The sequence below is a fragment of the Oenanthe melanoleuca genome, chromosome 4 (assembly GCF_029582105.1).
Source record: "Oenanthe melanoleuca isolate GR-GAL-2019-014 chromosome 4, OMel1.0, whole genome shotgun sequence".
NCBI lineage: Eukaryota > Metazoa > Chordata > Aves > Passeriformes > Muscicapidae > Oenanthe > Oenanthe melanoleuca.
In genome coordinates, this window is record NC_079337.1 from 19,517,806 (window position 1) to 19,535,920 (window position 18,115).

Genomic DNA, 18,115 nt, shown 5'->3' on the forward strand with positions numbered 1-18,115 from the left:
GAGAAGCAACTGCTTACAATTAAATCTAACTGCCACCCTGAATATGAAATGAATATTAGGGATAATCATAGGGATTTTTTCCTACTTGTCTATCCTATAATTAAGCTGATTGTAAGTAACACCAGTTCAGTCAGCTGGCACATAATCAGAGCAGGTTTTGTTCTGGTGGATACCCCCACCTGGAATGCATTTGAGTAAGTAACTCTGCAGGGGCAAAGGCTTGGGCTGGTGAGGCAGAGCTGCAGTGCAACACAGGCTGGAAGAGATCTGAGGAGGGAATCCCATCTTTAACCAGCCAAGGCACAGCCAGCCTCAGGACTGAGGATGCTGACACAGAATAATGCTATGCCATGATTCATATTCCCCTGATGTTTAGCTTTAACCTAGTCTGTGCACCTCTGAACTGCCATCCCAGAACACTTTGCTTCTTTGCTCTTGATGTCAGGGTGTGCTTTGGAGGTAGGCACCAAAAATAAGTTATTTAAAGAGATATAAGAAGATGGTGGATTCTGATGAGCTCTGACACTCTTACCAGTCACTGGAAGCACAAACTCATTATCAGTTTCACTCTAATTTCTGAAAAGGGCCACTAAGAACATGAACTGTGTTGGTGGCAAGCCATGCCTTGGACACTCCTGCTGGAGGAGGTGCCCTGGTGGCTCCTTGCTTACACAGCCAGTGTGTGTTACAGCAAGAACAGCCACCCTCTGTCCAATGAGGCTGATTTTGCAGGGGGCTGTTCCTCCTTTAACACCATTGCCTGTCACCAATCAGACAAGCCATCACTTGTGAGGGGTTTCAGCAGTGTCCCCTGACTGCAGTCCCTGTGTGTGGCACTGACTGCAGCCAGAGCTGCCCACGGGCATCGTGCATCCCCCTGCTGCCCCACCTCCTGCTCTGAGGGTGTGTCCACAGTACACAAGAGTACAAGGCATCACCTACCATAGACTATCACAGTTGCTGTGGTGCTTTTCCTCTTGGCCACGATGTTTTTTGCAACACAGGTGTAGTTGGCGGTGTCAGAAAGCCGGGCTTGCTTGATGATCAGGTTGTGATCGATGGTGATGTAAAAGTTCCGGTCTTCCACGGGATCAATCACCTCCTCATTCTTCAGCCACTCCACCTTGGGGTTTCAAAGGGCCAGAGGGAGGCAGTGAGTCAGCACCAAGTCACACCAATATGGACAGACACAGTATCTGTGATTACATTGCTCATCCCAGAAAACACTATGAGCCAAGGCATGTGACAAAGGACTCACCTGATGAACATCACCAGCTGAAACAAAACACCAGGGCAGAAAAGCAGGAGAACACTCTCATGCCCACCCTTTCCTTCAAGTCCCCTCTCGTCCCACCCATCTGCACAACAGCTGCCTTGCCTTGCCTTGAAAACATCAATGCATTCCCAAAGGCTGCCAGGTACTGAACAGGGAAAAGCTGATCTGTGCTTTCAGAGATGGAAGCAAGGCAAAAGGAAAGGGTGATATCTTAGGAGCATATCTGCAAACAGAAAATTCTCCTACAATGTCAGAAACCCTAAATCAGCACAGATCTCACCCCTTGTTTTCCATATTGTGCCTAATTAGGCAGTTAATAATGCAGTAACCTTGTAGGTACCTGCTCTGGGTCTAACACCATGAGGATCTATATGGGAGTGGGTTTCATTAACAAATCACAAACCCCAATATTTTTAAGTATACTTGCACTCACACGCACATTGTCTGTCTTCAATGAGAATGAAACAAAAAGAGTCAGTTACCAAGGAAATAGGAAACCACAAGGACATCAGTGCTTATTTTTCCTCTTTATTTGTGTAAGCTATATTTTGCTTTAATAAAGCATGATTTCCTCAGTTGCACAGAAAAATATTTTTATATGAAATTTTTAATCTAGGCAATATTCTCTTTATTGCCTTCCTAAGAAAACACCCTGCTATATCCCAGCTGACTGCTGTGAGCCACTCTAATATAATTTGGCTGCAAATCTAGTAGCTCGTTTTCATTTGAACTGGGTGCACGAAGGACAGGACTGGGGCCCTGGATGGATCAAAGCTTGGCCTTCACGTCACTGGATCACTTCAGCCTGTGCCCAGGATTTAACCAAAGGAAGAACAACATAACCACAATCGACCCACTGGACTTGTGAGGTGCTAGCAGCCAAGTCCTTCTCTCACAAGCCCCACTTTTCTAAAGACATTTGAGGAACTACCCAAGCACTGACATACCCCAAAAGCCACCTGAGACAGCTGTGAGAAAAAACAATGAATTCTCCTGGTGTTCAACACAGAGGGCTCAATTCAGCCCCAGACAAAGCCAGTCAAGGCTGCAGTGCTGGCAGATGTGGGCTTGGATTACAGGTGCCCACACCCACTCTCCACCTTTAGCCCTGCCTTAAGCAGCTCCAGCTCCCCTACTCCAGTTTGGGTGGATGCACTTCAGGTATGAGCTGCTTCCAAAGATCTACACCTTTAGTGAATGCAGAGCCACCGGTCCAAGGAAGGCTTGATTTAAACCCCTCTCTGTCACAGCAGATCACTGTGGGATGTGGGATGTGGCAGCCTCACAGCTGTCAATACTGCAGTTTAAAAACAGGGGTGTAACTAGGGCTCTGGAAAGGATACATGTGTCTGAGAGGGACAGGGGAGGAAGAAAAAGACAAAAAACTTTGGAGGCTGTATTTCCATCACCATCACAATCATGTTTCACCATAGGATATACAAGCTCTTAGTCAATAATCTGCTTTTCCTTGTCAGAATGACTAATCTTGGTTTTCCGCCTTTCTCGAATCCTAATAGATTTTAGCTTCTTCCTCACCTGCAAGCTGAGTCTGCATGAATTCTAGACTGGAAAACAAGCCAGGAGCTTATCTCCATCAGTGGTATGCTGCCATTTAACTGCTGCCTCTCACACAGAAAAACATGTATTTCTTTGGTTTTGATGCCACTATTTATTTCTGGGATGGTTATGCCAGGGCTGTAAAAGATGCTACATACACTTCCAGAGCTGTGTACATTCCACTTTCAAATCTGCCTGTACTCTTTCTCTGCTTTGCACATTGAGAACACCAGGACACCAGTAAGGAGAGGACTACAGGCTACATGGTCTAAGGCTCAGTTTAAAATGTTTTTGGTATGCCCATTCAAAATTATACTCTAGCAGCCTTTGGCTCCCTCAAGGCTCCATGCCCAAGAACAAGGTTTGGTTTTTTTTTTTTTTTTTTTTTTTTTATTACCCTGCAATATTTTCTCTCTCTGCAACAATGCACATACATATTCAATCTGGGTCTCAAATGAGTAGGAAAAAATTAAACTTGTAAGCACTGAATTCCCTATCATCCCTGCAAAACCACCAAAGATAATATGAAAAGAGAAGATGCCAATACAATAAAAAAAAATCCCCAAACAAAGCAGCTCTGTATAATTCAGTATATTGCTTCTGGCTCTACACCAAATCTCTTAGGAAAAATATCCTTTTCACCTAATGTCTCACAGAATTTGCTAACAGTAAAAGTTTGAAGAACAGGGTGCCTTTTCTTCCTGCCAGTACATCAGTACTGTGTGTGCATGTCTAAATGCCATCTCTTTTACAAGATATCTCTTTAATATATCTAATTCAGTCTTCTGGCATCCAGGTTTTTATGGTGTCTGTTAATGTTGCAAATTCTACTGTCAAATCTGAAGGAAGGAACTGATGGATGATTTGACAAGCAGTGGGAGTCTCCTTCCACACATACTTTAGCCATCAGAAGAGCAGCACAAAAAAGAGAACACCCCTCTAGTGGTTGTGTTTTCTCCCTCAGTCCTTGTAGAAATGGGGACTAATTAAACACACTACAAAAAGTGAGACTGCTGTTGGTACTCATTTTCAATTATTGTTGGACCCATTTTTTATGGTGCAGGTGATTGCAGCTCAGTGACTCCAAACCTCAGGGTTTTTTTTTTTTGAGGTAACCAGAGTAGGTGGGAGTAGGGCTGTTCTGTCACGTAAGTAGGAAGAGATCAGGTGTCAAATACAGAAGAGAAGCAAGCAGAATGAGACAGTGTGATTTATGAGTGACAAGTATGCAAACTGTTATCACAGAAGTTAAAAGCAACCATCTCTTTTGATGCCATGTCATTCCCCAAGGTGCAGCCCCCTTACTGAAATAGGCTGTTAATTCAGTCAGTGCAGAAACTTCTCCTGAATTTAATTCTGCAGCCTGGATAATAGTTACTGGCAGCTAAGGCACTGGGCACTTGTGTGCAGAGACCTGTACACCTGCAGGTGAGTGGACAGAGGAGCAGCAGGATATAAATGGGCACTTCAAAGTGGACAAAAACTCGACTTCAAGGTCATACCAAACCACACCCTCATGCCTACATTTTTCATCTCTCTGGAGATGCTCTAGAGTAGATGTTTGCTTTTGCCTAAATATTAAAGATGTATATTTACTGACTATAATCAGAACAACTCTTGAACATGTACCTAGCTCTATGTATTTGATTAAATCAGGCACATCCTTCCAGCTGTTATTGATAAATGTACTGATGGTCATGCATATATGTAGAAAAAGAATGGGATCAGTTTTTTCCTTATCATAACAGCAATCATTTAATTGGCAAACATTATGCCATGAAGGATGGGGTAAGTGTACCCTCTGGGGGATGACAGCTATGGAAAATTACAATTACAACATACACATGTTTCTTCTCATATACCAAACCCCTGGAGCAAAGCATACACAAAATCCCTTTTTTCTTGTTAATTTTCTACACAAGAAGTTATTTTTGTTGTATGTTTGCAAACAGGCTAGCAAGAGAAGGCCACTCAGTTGAGGTGTGAGAGTGGTGAATGAAAACCTGACCAACAGAATCTGCAGATGCTGAGAAGCTGGAGAGCACCTGGAGCCTGCTGCCTTTTGGCCAGAGCACCTTTGCACTCTGGATGCAACTTGCAGTTCCATGGGCACACGGATCCTGCCAGCTGCACTGGAGCTGCACATCCAGGGCTGCTAATGGGCTGCAGGACACTGAGCTGTCCCTGTGGCCAGCGGGGCAGGCACCATCCAAGGTGTCTGTAATTTAGAACAACACACCTTGTAGTGCCTTTTCTGTCATCCTGCTCCCTGGTGAGAGACAGATGTGTTGTCTCTAATCATCCCCTGATTGGTATCGGGAGATACATTAACATAATTGGCACATTCGTTCTAATTAACAGAAGGGACCTGCCACATGCCACCCAACATGAAAAGCAAGGCCATCAGCAAGAACAGAAAACTGCAGTAACCACCTCAGCTGCAGCCAGACCTGTGCTGCCACAGGGTGTTTCCAGCAGCAGCACACACAGACTAAGCCTTGCAAAGACAGGCCAGGCTTCTGTGCAGACTAAATGAACACAGGGAACATAAATCACACAAGCGATTACACACGCAGGAAAACCTATTACAGGAGCTAATTGCTGATACAAATTTAGCCATACCAAGTTACCAGCATTCCCAGGCACTTAAATCTCTTGGCACACTTGCCTATGCGTGACTGTTTTAGAAACTGGTAGAGCAGAAACACATCTGCTCCGAAAGCAACACAAGGATGCAAAAGGAATATGATCTCATCTAGATGCCGCCCTCTTGATCATAAGAGCTGTTCCCTGCATGTCTGGCAATCCCAAGAGCTAAGTCAGCAGGGTCTGAGTTCTGGATCCCAGCTGCTCATTGCCTTCTCTGCACCAACCTGCCCTAGAGTCATCCTCAGAGTGAGGAGCACCTGCTGAAAACAGAGTCTTCTGCCCTCCAGACACAGGCAAAGCCCTCCAGTGCAATTTTTCACAGGAAAAGGATGCAAACATCTGGGAGCAGCAAGAGACTTGCCTTGATGAAAGGCAGTGTGTAATTTTGGAAGGCACCCGTGCCTTCCCCATGCCTGGTTGACACAGTAGGATTGCTTTCCATCTGGCTCCCCATCCATGCTGGATTGTGCTGCTGTTCTCTGCAGCTGTGCCAACTGGTCCCAGGGGCATGGCTTGCCTTGAAGCAGCCCCTACTCAGCTGGCATCACCTCCAGCAGCCACAGGGAAATCTCAGCTCCCCAGCTTCACCTGGATTGTAACACACACAAACACACACACATTCCAGTAATGAAGCATTTGTGAAACTAACTCACTCACTACCTACTGATTTGGACACAGTACAAGATGTCTAAGTGAGACTGAGAAAACTCTAGCAGTTTTCATGTGAGCCAGCAACAATTTTAGGTACCTTGAGACTTGAGTGCCTCTTAGAAGAATGTTATTTGATTTTGGATCTGGTTTCATCCCAGCAACTGTCTGCTGAAAGGGATGCAGACCTTTAAGTACTATTTACTGGAAAGATAGTTCATAGGCATTTAAGACTGAAAATAAAAAGAAAAATAAGTGATATCCAAAGAGACTGAAATTACAGCTATGAGAGGCTGCATAACATATAGAGAATGAGACAGCAAATGCAAACCACCATGGTGCTTTGTTCAGTTGTTCTTATTGTGCTTCTGCTGCCAATAAGGAGAATTGTTGTTCCTGCTGTGGAAACGCTTCCTTAATTACACATATATCCAGCTTTCTGCTTGCAGGGTGTATGCACAGATGCTGGATGTCTCCAGCCCCATTATAGCTTTTCTTTATGCACTACTGGAAAGTTAAGCCTCAGAATAAACTTCTGAGGTGGACTGGTAGCAGCAGAGGGAGAACTTTATTCCACAGACTCTCAAATTCAATCACAGATCATGGCATTATTAAATGAAAATCACAGCATCTGCTATGTGGCCATCAGAAGATGCTGGGCTTCTTTTCCCATCTAAAAGTGGAGTTGAACTGGAGGCTCATAGATCACATGTTGACTGGCACTTTTGGCACCATGTGGGCACGTGGACAGGGAGGCTGTGCTAGCTAAACCAGAATCCCAGAGCTGTCTTTGCCACAGAAAGCCAGCTGTAGAGAAGAGGAAAAGCTAGCAGAGTTCATGTCAGTGGTCTACTGGAAAATCTCCCATTGTAATATTTCATGGAGGAACTAGAAGTCTGATGTTCTCCAGTCCCACAGGATCATCCTTGCCTAAACTGAATCATACAGTGACTGGATCCCTTTGGAGCATGCTCTGCCCTCACTTCCATTGGCATCAGTGGAACTGGACTAGAAAGGAGAAGTACAGGGGTAGGTTCCACAGAAAAGTCAGGCCTCAAAAAAAGCAGTTCTGCAAGAAGACCTATTCTCTTTGGCATGGCTTTCTGCATTGTGGAAATGAACTTGTAGGAAATGTAAAAACAGGGCTATCTAATAATCTACTAGTCAGCATACTTCCCAGGAAAGCACAAATCCAAATGCAAACCTGTCCTTCAAACAGGAGGCTGTAGCCTATGTCTCAGGCTTTGCAGGAGTGACCTGAGCACCCACCAGTAGGCTGGGGGGGTGAAATGTATGTTAAGAGGGATGGAAATATGGGGGACCAGGTGCTGACAATTACAGGGTGCTTTATCCTATACTCTGGAGGACAGGCCTGCATGGCCAGACCTTACCCAATGGCTCTCCAAAGCAAAGGATGATCACCCTCATTCATTTTGGGCTGTGCTCCTTCTTTATACAAACCTGCCTCCCCCTCCCCACTCTTCCTCTCACTGACACCCAAAGGCCATTCTGGTGCATGTCACAAGGCACTGCAAAGGACAGTGACGCTTTTCAGCAATTAGCATTTATGGCCACAAACTCCTCCACTTGTCTCTCTTGGAGCTCACTTTCCTGCTCTGAATATAAAACACTGTCTCAGTGACACACACCTGCATGGAAATGCACACACATGAACTTCCAATTAAGGGATAACTGCTGCAAAACATAAGAGACTCTCAGGAAACAATGCAAAGAGCAGTCATGTTAATAATCAATTATATGGAACTGCCTATTTGGAGAAGTTCCTAGCTTCTACCTGGGCTAGAGCAGCTGAATAGTTTGCATCACAGTCATCTTGACTCAGCAAACTCCTCTTCTGCCTCTTGACTCAGTGATCCTTTTCCCCTTGCTCCAGTTCCTAATTAAAGCCATGAATGTGGATAAATATCACATCCAGTTTTAAACCCAACTGGGTCACAAAACTGTACACTACGCCCTATTCTGCAATTAAATTACTCTGTGAAACACCTCAATTAAAATTAAGGAAGCAATTACCCCCCTGTTAAAGGCACCACAAATCATACATTTCAATGCAAAAGTTCATCTGGCAGCTTATGGCATATTAACCAATCTTACATCTCATTTGTGTTTTGATCTATAACCCACCCAAATGAGCTAATTTGATGTGACTCAGTGTCTCTAACTATATTTTATCATGTGCAGTACGATGCCAGTGTCTTCCAAAGAACAAGTTAAATGAGCTAAGGGGTTAATTGCTAACAACTCAGCCATGACTGTTGGAGCATCACAGAATGGGATCCTTCCTGCCTTCTCAGGTTAGGTTTAGAAAATCACAGACAGACAGCAGAGTGGAATTGAAATGGGTGTTTCTGTTCATGCTGGGGAGCTGCAGCCATCCGATTTCCACTGTCAGATTTCCACTGAGCGTGGGGCTGGCAGTCAGACTGCTGATCTCTCCACCTTACCCTACTCCCCACTGGGGAAAAGCAGAAGGCAGAGAAGCATAGAGCTAGGGCAGGGAGCTGTTTGTTTTTATGCCCACTCATTTTTTTCTCTTTTTGTCACTTCAGGAATATGGGAGTTTGCCCCTTTCCCCGCCAGCTACGTGCAGAAACCTCAGTGTGAGTTCCTGAGCTGGTCCTTCTGCTGCTTGCCTGGGCCATGCATTGGAGCAGCCCAAACATTTACCTGGGTAGTTCAGAACCTGCAGGTTTGTTCAGCTTGATACTGGCTATAAACCTGGGAGTGGGGAGGGATGCCATGGTACAGCTGACACCCACACTGGTCAGGGCTGGACGATGGCAGAGAAGCTGATCTGCTTTTCCAGAGACCATGGAAGTCCTCAGTTTCTTTTGTTGACCCAGCTGAACAAGGAGATGCACTTTGATTTGACCTGACACTGAGGCTGGTGTATTTTAACATATCTGTTTTTATCTGGATTTTTCCTTTCTCTTTTTTTTTCATAGTGCCCATGACCTGAGCCTGCTTTAATGCTTGCCATGTACTAGTGGATCTGAGGAACTGTAAGTGTTGCTTTAAAAGCTTTGTCTGCCCATCTCTGTCTTTGACCTTCTTGCCCTCTGGAGAAGCTGTATGTTGCTATGTGGTTCAGCTTTTCAGTAGTTCTAAGATCTACTCTAGCATTGATCCATAAGAGCTTGACACAGTTAATTGCAATTAAATATGCTGGGGATGATAAGACTGAATTCCCCAGATACTGAAAAGAAGACAGAATTTATCCCTGAGCATGCTTGTTCTCACCACTTTGAAATACCAGGAAAAAAAGAAAAACAAACACCCAACAGAGAGTGAAGGGGGAGAATGGAATCAAAGAGAAAAAGCACATGAAAGACATTGGGACTCTGGACTCCAGCACTGCACCACATTACACTGAAGGTGCATTTTGTACAATCTCACAGGGCAAGCTTTTCTTCATCTGTTGTGGTGTTAAACCCAGTGGCTCCTTCAGTGGCTCCTTTACTTTTGCCAGTAAGTTAAAAAAAATACAAAAACAAAAACCCTAAACAAAACACAGTTTCCAGAGTGTGAAGAATCTAAAGCACATGCTTACCAAAGCATTTGGAAATGCTGCTCACAGCTGCAGCATATGCATTGCCCTACTCTACTTGGAATCAAAGCAGTGTTTGAACAAGATGGAAAACAGCCTCAGTCTGCTGCCTGCCTTCTCCCAAGCCCTTCTTATAGTTACCTGTGCCATCATATCAGAAACTTCTCCAAACAAATACATGAAGTCTTAAACAAAGAACTCATTCATCTTTAAATTAAAATAATCATGTAATCCTTCAACCCACCAAGTTATCTTTCATCTTTCCTTTTTTTTTTCCTTAAATTTATCTTACTAGCTTCAGCAAGTGGCTGTAATAAAGTGTCACATTAAGGTATTCATATTCATTAGTGCTCAGGTCTTTGTTCTTTTAATAGTGTTGGAAAGAATCTACAAAGAGGCTGTATTAGGCGGCTGTCCAATCTGGGTGTTTGATCTCTTTCTGACTTCAAAAGTCAGAAGAGGAAAAAAACCCACATTGAGAATGGCTCTTTTGAATGTCAGATAGGGAGTATAAGATTTCTGGGGCTGCCAAGTGTTAATTGGTGTCTGCCCTGACCGTGGTACAAATAAGATTCAGAGTCAGTCAATGCAGTGCCATGAAGAGCTATTGACAGAGTGAGCAGGATACTGGAAGGCAGGAAAAAGCACAACTGTTATGGCAGCAGCTCACAGGATTTTTTCAGAGATCACTTTCCACAAATCATGTTAAATTATGCAGTTTGGGTCTCAGCCACGCGACTGGGTATAACAGACCTTTCTGAGGGAACAATCGGCCTGGCTGCTGAAATTCCAGAGGTTCTTTTAACACTGCATAAAAATGAACTGCCCTGCCCATCAGCATTAATCTCCGCTCCCAGCAAAGGTAATGAGGTTCCTGCACTGCCTGAGCAACATATCCCAGTGCAAAACCCCTGTCATGGTACAACAAGAAGTTGATTTGATGCAAAGAAACATCAGAAAGGAAAATGAAAACCTGCTGCTAAGTTCCTGATGAAACCTAAGTGATTAATATTACAGTTGTCAGCAAGCTGGCTCGGCAGAACCAAACACCCTTTACAGTTTCAGAGATCTTAATGGGGAAAGAAAACAGCCTACAGAACAAGAAAATGGGAAAAATCTTCTGTGCTAATTATTCTTTCTGATGTTTGTGGACACGTTTCTGCAATTCTGATTAAATCTAAACTTGGGTTAGATGGGGAGGTAACACTTTAAGCTTCATCTCCTGAGAAATCAGCCATCAGAGCTGAGTGACAACCACTTTGCTACTTAGCCATGACAGTCTGACTTATCCTAATGCAAATTGGCAACAGTTTGCTCTGTGCGTGGTAGAGGAAAACCGAAGAGAATTCAGATAGGGGAATTACCGTCATTAGCAATCAATTTTTCTCTTAACAGCCACAGTGGATTCAGGATTTCAGAGGCCCCCTGTGACTCAGGGACCCCCCTTTCCTGAGCACTGAGTCTGAAGCTGCTCTTGGGGAAGCTGCTGCTCACTGCTGCTGTCAGGCACAGGTTCTGCTGAAGGGCAGGCAGGCTCCTGCAGGGGGAGGACAGGACCCACTCTGGTTTGCTGAAAAGCTGGCAGGAAAAACAGCTAAGGCCCTGAAGGTGGCAGAGACATCCTCTACTTTCCCAACCTCGTGCTGCTTTACCTGGGAGCCCGTGTTGTACCACAGAACATCCTCTCATGCAAAGTTGGCGGGGTGGTGCACACACATGTGAGTTGAAATAAAGTCCGGCAAACTAAAAATTAAAACATGTTTGAAAGGTGCCCCTCAGAATAAGTGATTTTTTTTCTCTTTAAAAGCAAAAGGAAAGATAGCTGGTGTTAATATGTTTCCCCAGCTACATGTCCTCTGGATGCCAGATATAGCTGTGATTTTTCAAAGGGAAGAAAAAAACTGAAACCAAACCGCCTGCAGCTCTGCCCAGCAAGGCACCAGGACCCTAAAGCCATTAATCATGTCCCAATCAATCTTGTCTGTGAGCAGCAGTCAGTCAGCCCTCCATTAGCACCCATTCATCATGCCTGCTGTAAGTCTCTGCACCATTAGCCACCCATCAGGCATTACTTAGGGTGTCCCAGTGCCAGGCACTGCTGCTTTGCTCACCTCAGCTACTGGGATGCCTTCAGGGGGACGGCACTGGAGCAGCACCTCTTGCTCCAGGGACACTTCTTTCCCTAAGGGCTCCTGCTCGAAAGTTTTCCGGAGATCTGAGGAGGAAGGAGAAAATAAAATCATTACCATTATCATCAGCTGGTCCTTTAAATTACATTTGATTGACACTGGATAAATAGTATGATATACAAGAGACAAAGAAAACAGCAGTTCTGCTCCCTGTAAAATAAAACATTAAAGAAAGTCTGAATCATGTTTTCATTTCATTGCAACATTAAGCAAAGATTTCATAGTGGATTTATTACTTGTATTGTGGTACAGCATGTGAACCCAGTGAACAACCAAGGTTTCCTGTGGAAGGTCATGTCCAGACACAGAACAAGAAGTGGAACAAGTTCCCTTCTTCAGATAATTTATGTTTTGTAAACTATACCTGTGAAGTACTAAAGAAAGTTGTGGAAAACGAAATAAATCTGTAAAACTACAGCATTTAAACTGAGTTGCCTGAACTCATAGATGAAAGTGATCATGCTGTGATTTAATGTACTTTTGGCTCATAAGCATTAACTTCACAGCTTTAGCTAATTTGTCTACACCTCATCATTATCCCTGTAGCACAAAGTGATGATGATGATGATGATTATTATTATTAATAATAACAATGTAGTAATAATAATGATGGTAATAAAAAGTCACTTTAAGGAGTTGAACCATGTTTGGATCCCTCCACAGCACCACAGAAATGTGTCAGACTGACAGGGCATCAAATGCACCTCCAAAAATCAGACCAGTTCATTGTACTGGACAGCAGCAAAGTCTGGCTTTTTTGTACCCTTCTGTAATGTCTTTGGTAAAATGGAAGGTAAAATGGACCTGAGAAGTTCCCTCCTTGTCACTATCTCTGTGTTTCTGCCAAGGACTGGCACCCTCTCCCCTGTGTCAGGGTGGATGTGGCTCTGGAGAACTGAGTATTCAGCCCCAGTAGCTACTGGGGGTATTTCTCCCTGCTGCCAATTTCCTCTGCAAATGGATGTGAAGCTATGCTCAAAGTCACATCAAAGAGCTGGCCTGACTTCAAAAACTTTACAACTCAGTTATTTTTGTTTTACTTCTTGTTCTGAAGTCAAACTATTTCCGTGCATCAGCTCACAGTGAGGTTGCACAAATACTTGTGTCGTATTGGCAACAAGACACAGTCATATGGGAACAATTTAAAAGCCAGATACTTCATATTTTGAAGTGATAACCCATGACTGGGCTGGAAAACAATTCACTGAATTGAACCAGTTTACAAATAAACTGCACAAAGAGTTATTTTTCTTCTAGAAAACCTCCAAGACCTGATTAAGTTCCACAAGGAACTGCACCAGTGCTATGAAGAGACAAAGTCTGGGGCTGGCAAACCCAGAGATGGAAAAGGAAATGGGGTGGCTGCCACCAAAATCAGCTCCTCTGATACCCTGGAACTTTGAACAGCATGAGACCTCTATCTCTTACCCTATATTGGAAAAATATGACTGTTCAACTACCTGAAATTAAGTATCAGTTCAATGGTACCATGAAAAAGCTCTTTCATAGCTGGAGATTCCCATTTTAACTTGATATAGCAGCAAACTTCTGACATCCAAGCATTTCTTCAGTGAAACTGGGGGGGTCTCAGTCCTTTCTCTGCACCACAGGATGAGAGAAGCAGCCCCTCACTTCACTGCCTTCCCACCAGCAGCGTTCTGGCTCCCTCTGGCACACAGGGTAGGGACACTGAGAGCCCCTCTGGTGGGACAAGACTTATGCCACAGTTTAAGGCACCAAAAGATACGCTTTGGTACAAACTGCAGCAGTGTAAGAAATTGCTGTCTCCAGCTCTCTGCTTGGTTGGGATTACCTTCTGCCAAAGGAAGTGCATGCCAATGTCACAGCACTGGGTAACTATGGGCAAAGAGGAGGAGCAAAAATCTGGACATGAATATTTCTCAGGATGACATGCCAAGTTTTGCCAGGCTGTGCCTGTCAGCATCCCTGTCACACTGGAGTTATTCCAAGCCAGTGAGGCTCGTGCACATGACAGCAAATCTCTGATGTCTGTACAGAGCTCCCAACACATTACCAGCACCAGCAGCTTCATCCCACCCTCTCTGACAGGCCACCCAGTGGACATTTGGGTTCTATGGCTCCATTTGAGTAAGCCTTACATCCTCCAGGTGCCCATGGGTAGGAGGGATTCCAAGGACAAAGTGCTGAGTTTTGGCTTTCTGCAGTTCTGCACATTAAACATGGAAATGAGCGGCTCTTTCAGGAACTGGTAGGTTTCTTGGGAAGTTACATTCTTCTTTGGCTCTTCACCCATCCTGAGGGCTTGATAGGTATCCTGGGCACACATAATGTCAGGATAATGCAGTTTGCTTTACATTAGCAAACAGCTGGGGTTATATTGCTAGCAGTACCCATAAGATCATTGCTAGTTCCACAGGTAACTCCAGAAGAAAAGGATTACTTCTACATCAGGTGCACCTTAGTGCATTTAGCAGGTACACACACATGCACAATGCAGACAATTATTGCACTCTAATATCATGGTTGAGGGAAAATGAGAAAGTTACCGTAATAGTAATAGAAGCATATAAGCACAGTATTAAAAAGCATATTAATATTAGCTTTCAGGTGTTCAGGCTGAAGTCAGGAGGGAGATTAGATAATAATCTGAATGTTTTTCTTGACATGTTGATTTACTGTCCTTCCTGAAATATTTAGCAGACTTCTGGTTCTACATTGCCTCACGTGCACAATAATCACCTCTCCCACAAAGCACTTGCCTTTAGAAAAACCCCCAAGTTTTACTGCATACAAAAGCAAATAGCATTAATCTAGAAATGTGTGATAACAGTAAAAAAGTCCCCCTTTAGTCTCTTTGTAACCAAGAGCTGGGATTGCTGAGTAGGAACAGCCCCTTTTCCCTGGGAACAGTTGCAGTGGTGCTGCTGCAGGTGAGATGAGCCCTGTGGGACCCCTGCTCTCCCAGCTGCCCCACCCACAGGGCCTTGCTGTGGGAGGATGCTCCAATTGCACCACTGGGTTCAAGTGTTTCAATGATCCACAAACTAAAAATACACTAAGTAGGGCCTTTGACATAATAGGCAGTAATGTTCTCAAAGGAGCCATTAGATACTATTGAGTAAATTATACTAATTTGGCAGGGGTGAAGGTACATAATTGTGTATTTACAAGACTGGGAGCTCTTGTATCCTGTTGGCTCCCTCCCACATGTTCACAGCTTTATCCCACCTCCCACAGCAGCCATGCCACACACAAATGGCTGCAGATGGCAGCAGTGCAGGGCACTTGTGGCTATGACCTAACCAATCATAAGGTTGGCTGGCTGGGACACACACAGGATGGGTTTTAACTGCTGAAGAAGCAAAGGGCCTGGACAGACATCTTCATCACCTGCTGTAGCTATCATGAAATACCCTGCCTGGACAGCACTGGGTTTTGAAATGACTGCTTTTTCTCTAGAGCCTTTGCTATGATTTCTGAGGATAGCAATGATATCCCTCTAATTCTTCAATCTTCTGCTTCCTTTGCCATTTAACAATTATAGTTATCACAGGAACCTCACACTGTCAGCTGGGAGTGGGTGAGCTCGCTAATGTACTGAGAGTCTTTGTATCTTTCTCAAGCAGAGCATTTTCAATAACACTTTTCAGTTTCTCAAAGTGTCATATAAGTTACAATTGCTTGTGAGCGAGGACAGAAGGGATTCATTTTCCCAGAGAATGGTAAGAGACTAATAAAATACATCCCAAAGAAGCTTTAAAAATCTTCACAAAATATGCCCAGAAAAGCAAATCAATAAAACATTTGATCCATTGTGGATCAGGACCTCTCTGTCTGTGAAGAGCAGTGTGCATTATTAAAGCCTGGGGTCTGCAGCAGCCTTGTTACTGAGACACTGAGAGAGCACCTTCCCTTCCCCTGCCTTCCAAAGGGGGACAAGAGGGAAAGGCAGCTGCACTTTCTTTCCGTTATTAGTTTGGTAATGTAGAATAATGCTATACTGCCATAGCACTCTTCCTCCCCTTGTACAGGGAATGTTCTCCATAGAGGAGTGAGCTGGGGTGGACAGTGGTGCTGAAGAGCCCATCCTGTCTTTCCCCAGCTTTCTGACAGGTAGGGATGTCACTGCCAGGCTCAGGAGGGTTGTCACTGCCAGGCTCAGGTAGGGATGTCAGTGCCAGGCTCAGGTAGGGATGTCACTGCCAGGCTCAGGAGGGATGTCACTGCCAGGCTCAGGAGGGATGTCACTGCCAGGCTCAGGTAGGGATGTCACTGCCAGGCTCAGGTAGGATTGTCACTGCCAGGCTCAGGTAGGACTGTCACTGACAGGCTCAGGAGGGATGTCAGTTCCAGGCTCAGGTAGGGATGTCACTGCCAGGCTCAGGAGGGATGTCACTGCCAGGCTCAGGAGGGATGTCACTGCCAGGCTCAGGAGGGATGTCACTGCCAGGCTCAGGTAGGGATGTCACTTCCAGGCCCAGGTAGGGATGTCACTGCCAGGCTCAGGTAGGGATGTCACTGCCAGGCTCAGGAGGGATGTCACTGCCAGGCTCAGGTAGGACTGTCACTGCCAGGCTCAGGAGGGATGTCACTGCCAGGCTCAGGTAGGGATGTCACTGCCAGGCTCAGGAGGGATGTCACTGCCAGGCTCAGGAGGGTTGTCACTGCCAGGCTCAGGTAGGGATGTCTCAGGTAACAGCCCCCACCCCCACCAGGTGCTTTACCCCACCTCTCCCTTCCCTTCAAGGCTGTCTTCAGAAAAGGAACCATAGGCAACAATTAAAATTCTGGTCTGCCAACTTGAGCCAGACTATTTTCCTTACTAAAGCACAGTCCTAGTAAATTCAGAAGGGGCTCTTGTGGCATATATTGCAGCATGTTTACAGCATACTTATGGTGAGACTTCCCTCCAAGACTCCTGAAATACTCCTGCACAACCCTCTCTGGTAAGGGCATATGGCTGCATAAGAGCTGCATTGAAATGAGAGAATTTTCATAAGCATAAAACTGAAATAAAGTAATGGGAAATCAGACTCTCAGTGTGCACCATGTTGTTAACTTTACCTCTGAATTGCTATGCTTTTTGGAAAAAGGAGCATTAGATCTAATTTTTGATGGATTGCTAAATTACTTCAGTATATGTTTAATATATTTTTATCTCACAAAACACTCAGAAGTTGCATTTTTGCCTGCCAAAGGTAATAGATTATACAGGAAGTCATGTCATTTTCCCACTTCCTTTTCTACCTCTCAGCTTCTAAGAGAGAGCAAAGAATTACCCTATTATTTTTTTTTAATCAAATATATTTTATCTCTTTGTTATTCTGGGCTTTTACTGTGATGTGTGGGTGGGTAAAACTATAAGGATATCTTTTATAATTTCTGAGAAATGTGATAAGAGGCAGTCCAGGCTCTTCAACGTGGTGCTAATGCAAGGGTGACTAATGAATGAGCATGAAAAACGGACACTTGTCAGCCAGGAATTAGATGGAAACCAGACTAACAGAACAAGGCAGCATTACTGTCAGGGAAAGATGGATTTCTGCCCTTGGTAGACCTTTAAGACTCTTTTCTCCTTTTGTAACTCCAACGTCAACTTTCCTCCTATCAAAACAATCTAAAATATGAACAAGCATTAAGAGCACAAAAAGAAAAAAAACAAAACACTTTTTTTTCCCTATGCAACTGTCATATTAAATATGGCCATTAAGAGAAATATGTTCACTGTGTGCTTTCAGAGAAACAAGGAATTAAGAATGTGAAAAGACCTCTACCAAAAGTGTGTATTTCCATACAGAGGATAGCTTGCTTTATATAGGTAAGTACATACAGCTATACATATAAAACCAAACAAATCCTAAGCAAAAAATACCATTAAAACACTAGAGAAAAAGTGGATATGGCTTGGTAAAATTGTAGCTGTTATTAGAGGACCAATATGTGATATGCAGCAAGATTTCAAGTCTACCTTCTTCCCCTAAGAGTGTTTTCAACAGGCAAGGTTCAATCCTGTCTTAATTTTACCTGATCTACAGAAAAATAATTGTGGGAAAAGAGTGCTAAAATGACACTGATGTTCTACAAAATGAAGAAGAATCCACATGCTTGTTAAAACACATCTCAGTGCATTTATTCCCAGATTTCGATGACAGATTCTTAGTTCAAGAAATATTGTAATATTGTAAAACTGCTCTCTTCCTCTTCCATCACTTTCCAGAATGTGGATGGAGTTGAGAGACACCTTTT

General features: G+C 44.1%; 1 protein-coding gene across 2 annotated transcripts in view; it reads right to left on the reverse strand.

The window, feature by feature from the left end:
• The window catches only part of UNC5C (unc-5 netrin receptor C), a 241,245-nt gene that overhangs the window by 45,491 nt on the left and 177,639 nt on the right, over positions 1 to 18,115 (reverse strand). For both annotated transcript variants that reach the window (XM_056489838.1, XM_056489837.1), the window contains exons 4-5: positions 11,810 to 11,913; positions 943 to 1,123 (exon numbers count right to left, since the gene is read on the reverse strand). In XM_056489838.1, the coding sequence (XP_056345813.1) occupies positions 943 to 1,123; positions 11,810 to 11,913 (285 nt within the window). The remainder of the gene's footprint in view (positions 1 to 942; positions 1,124 to 11,809; positions 11,914 to 18,115) is intronic.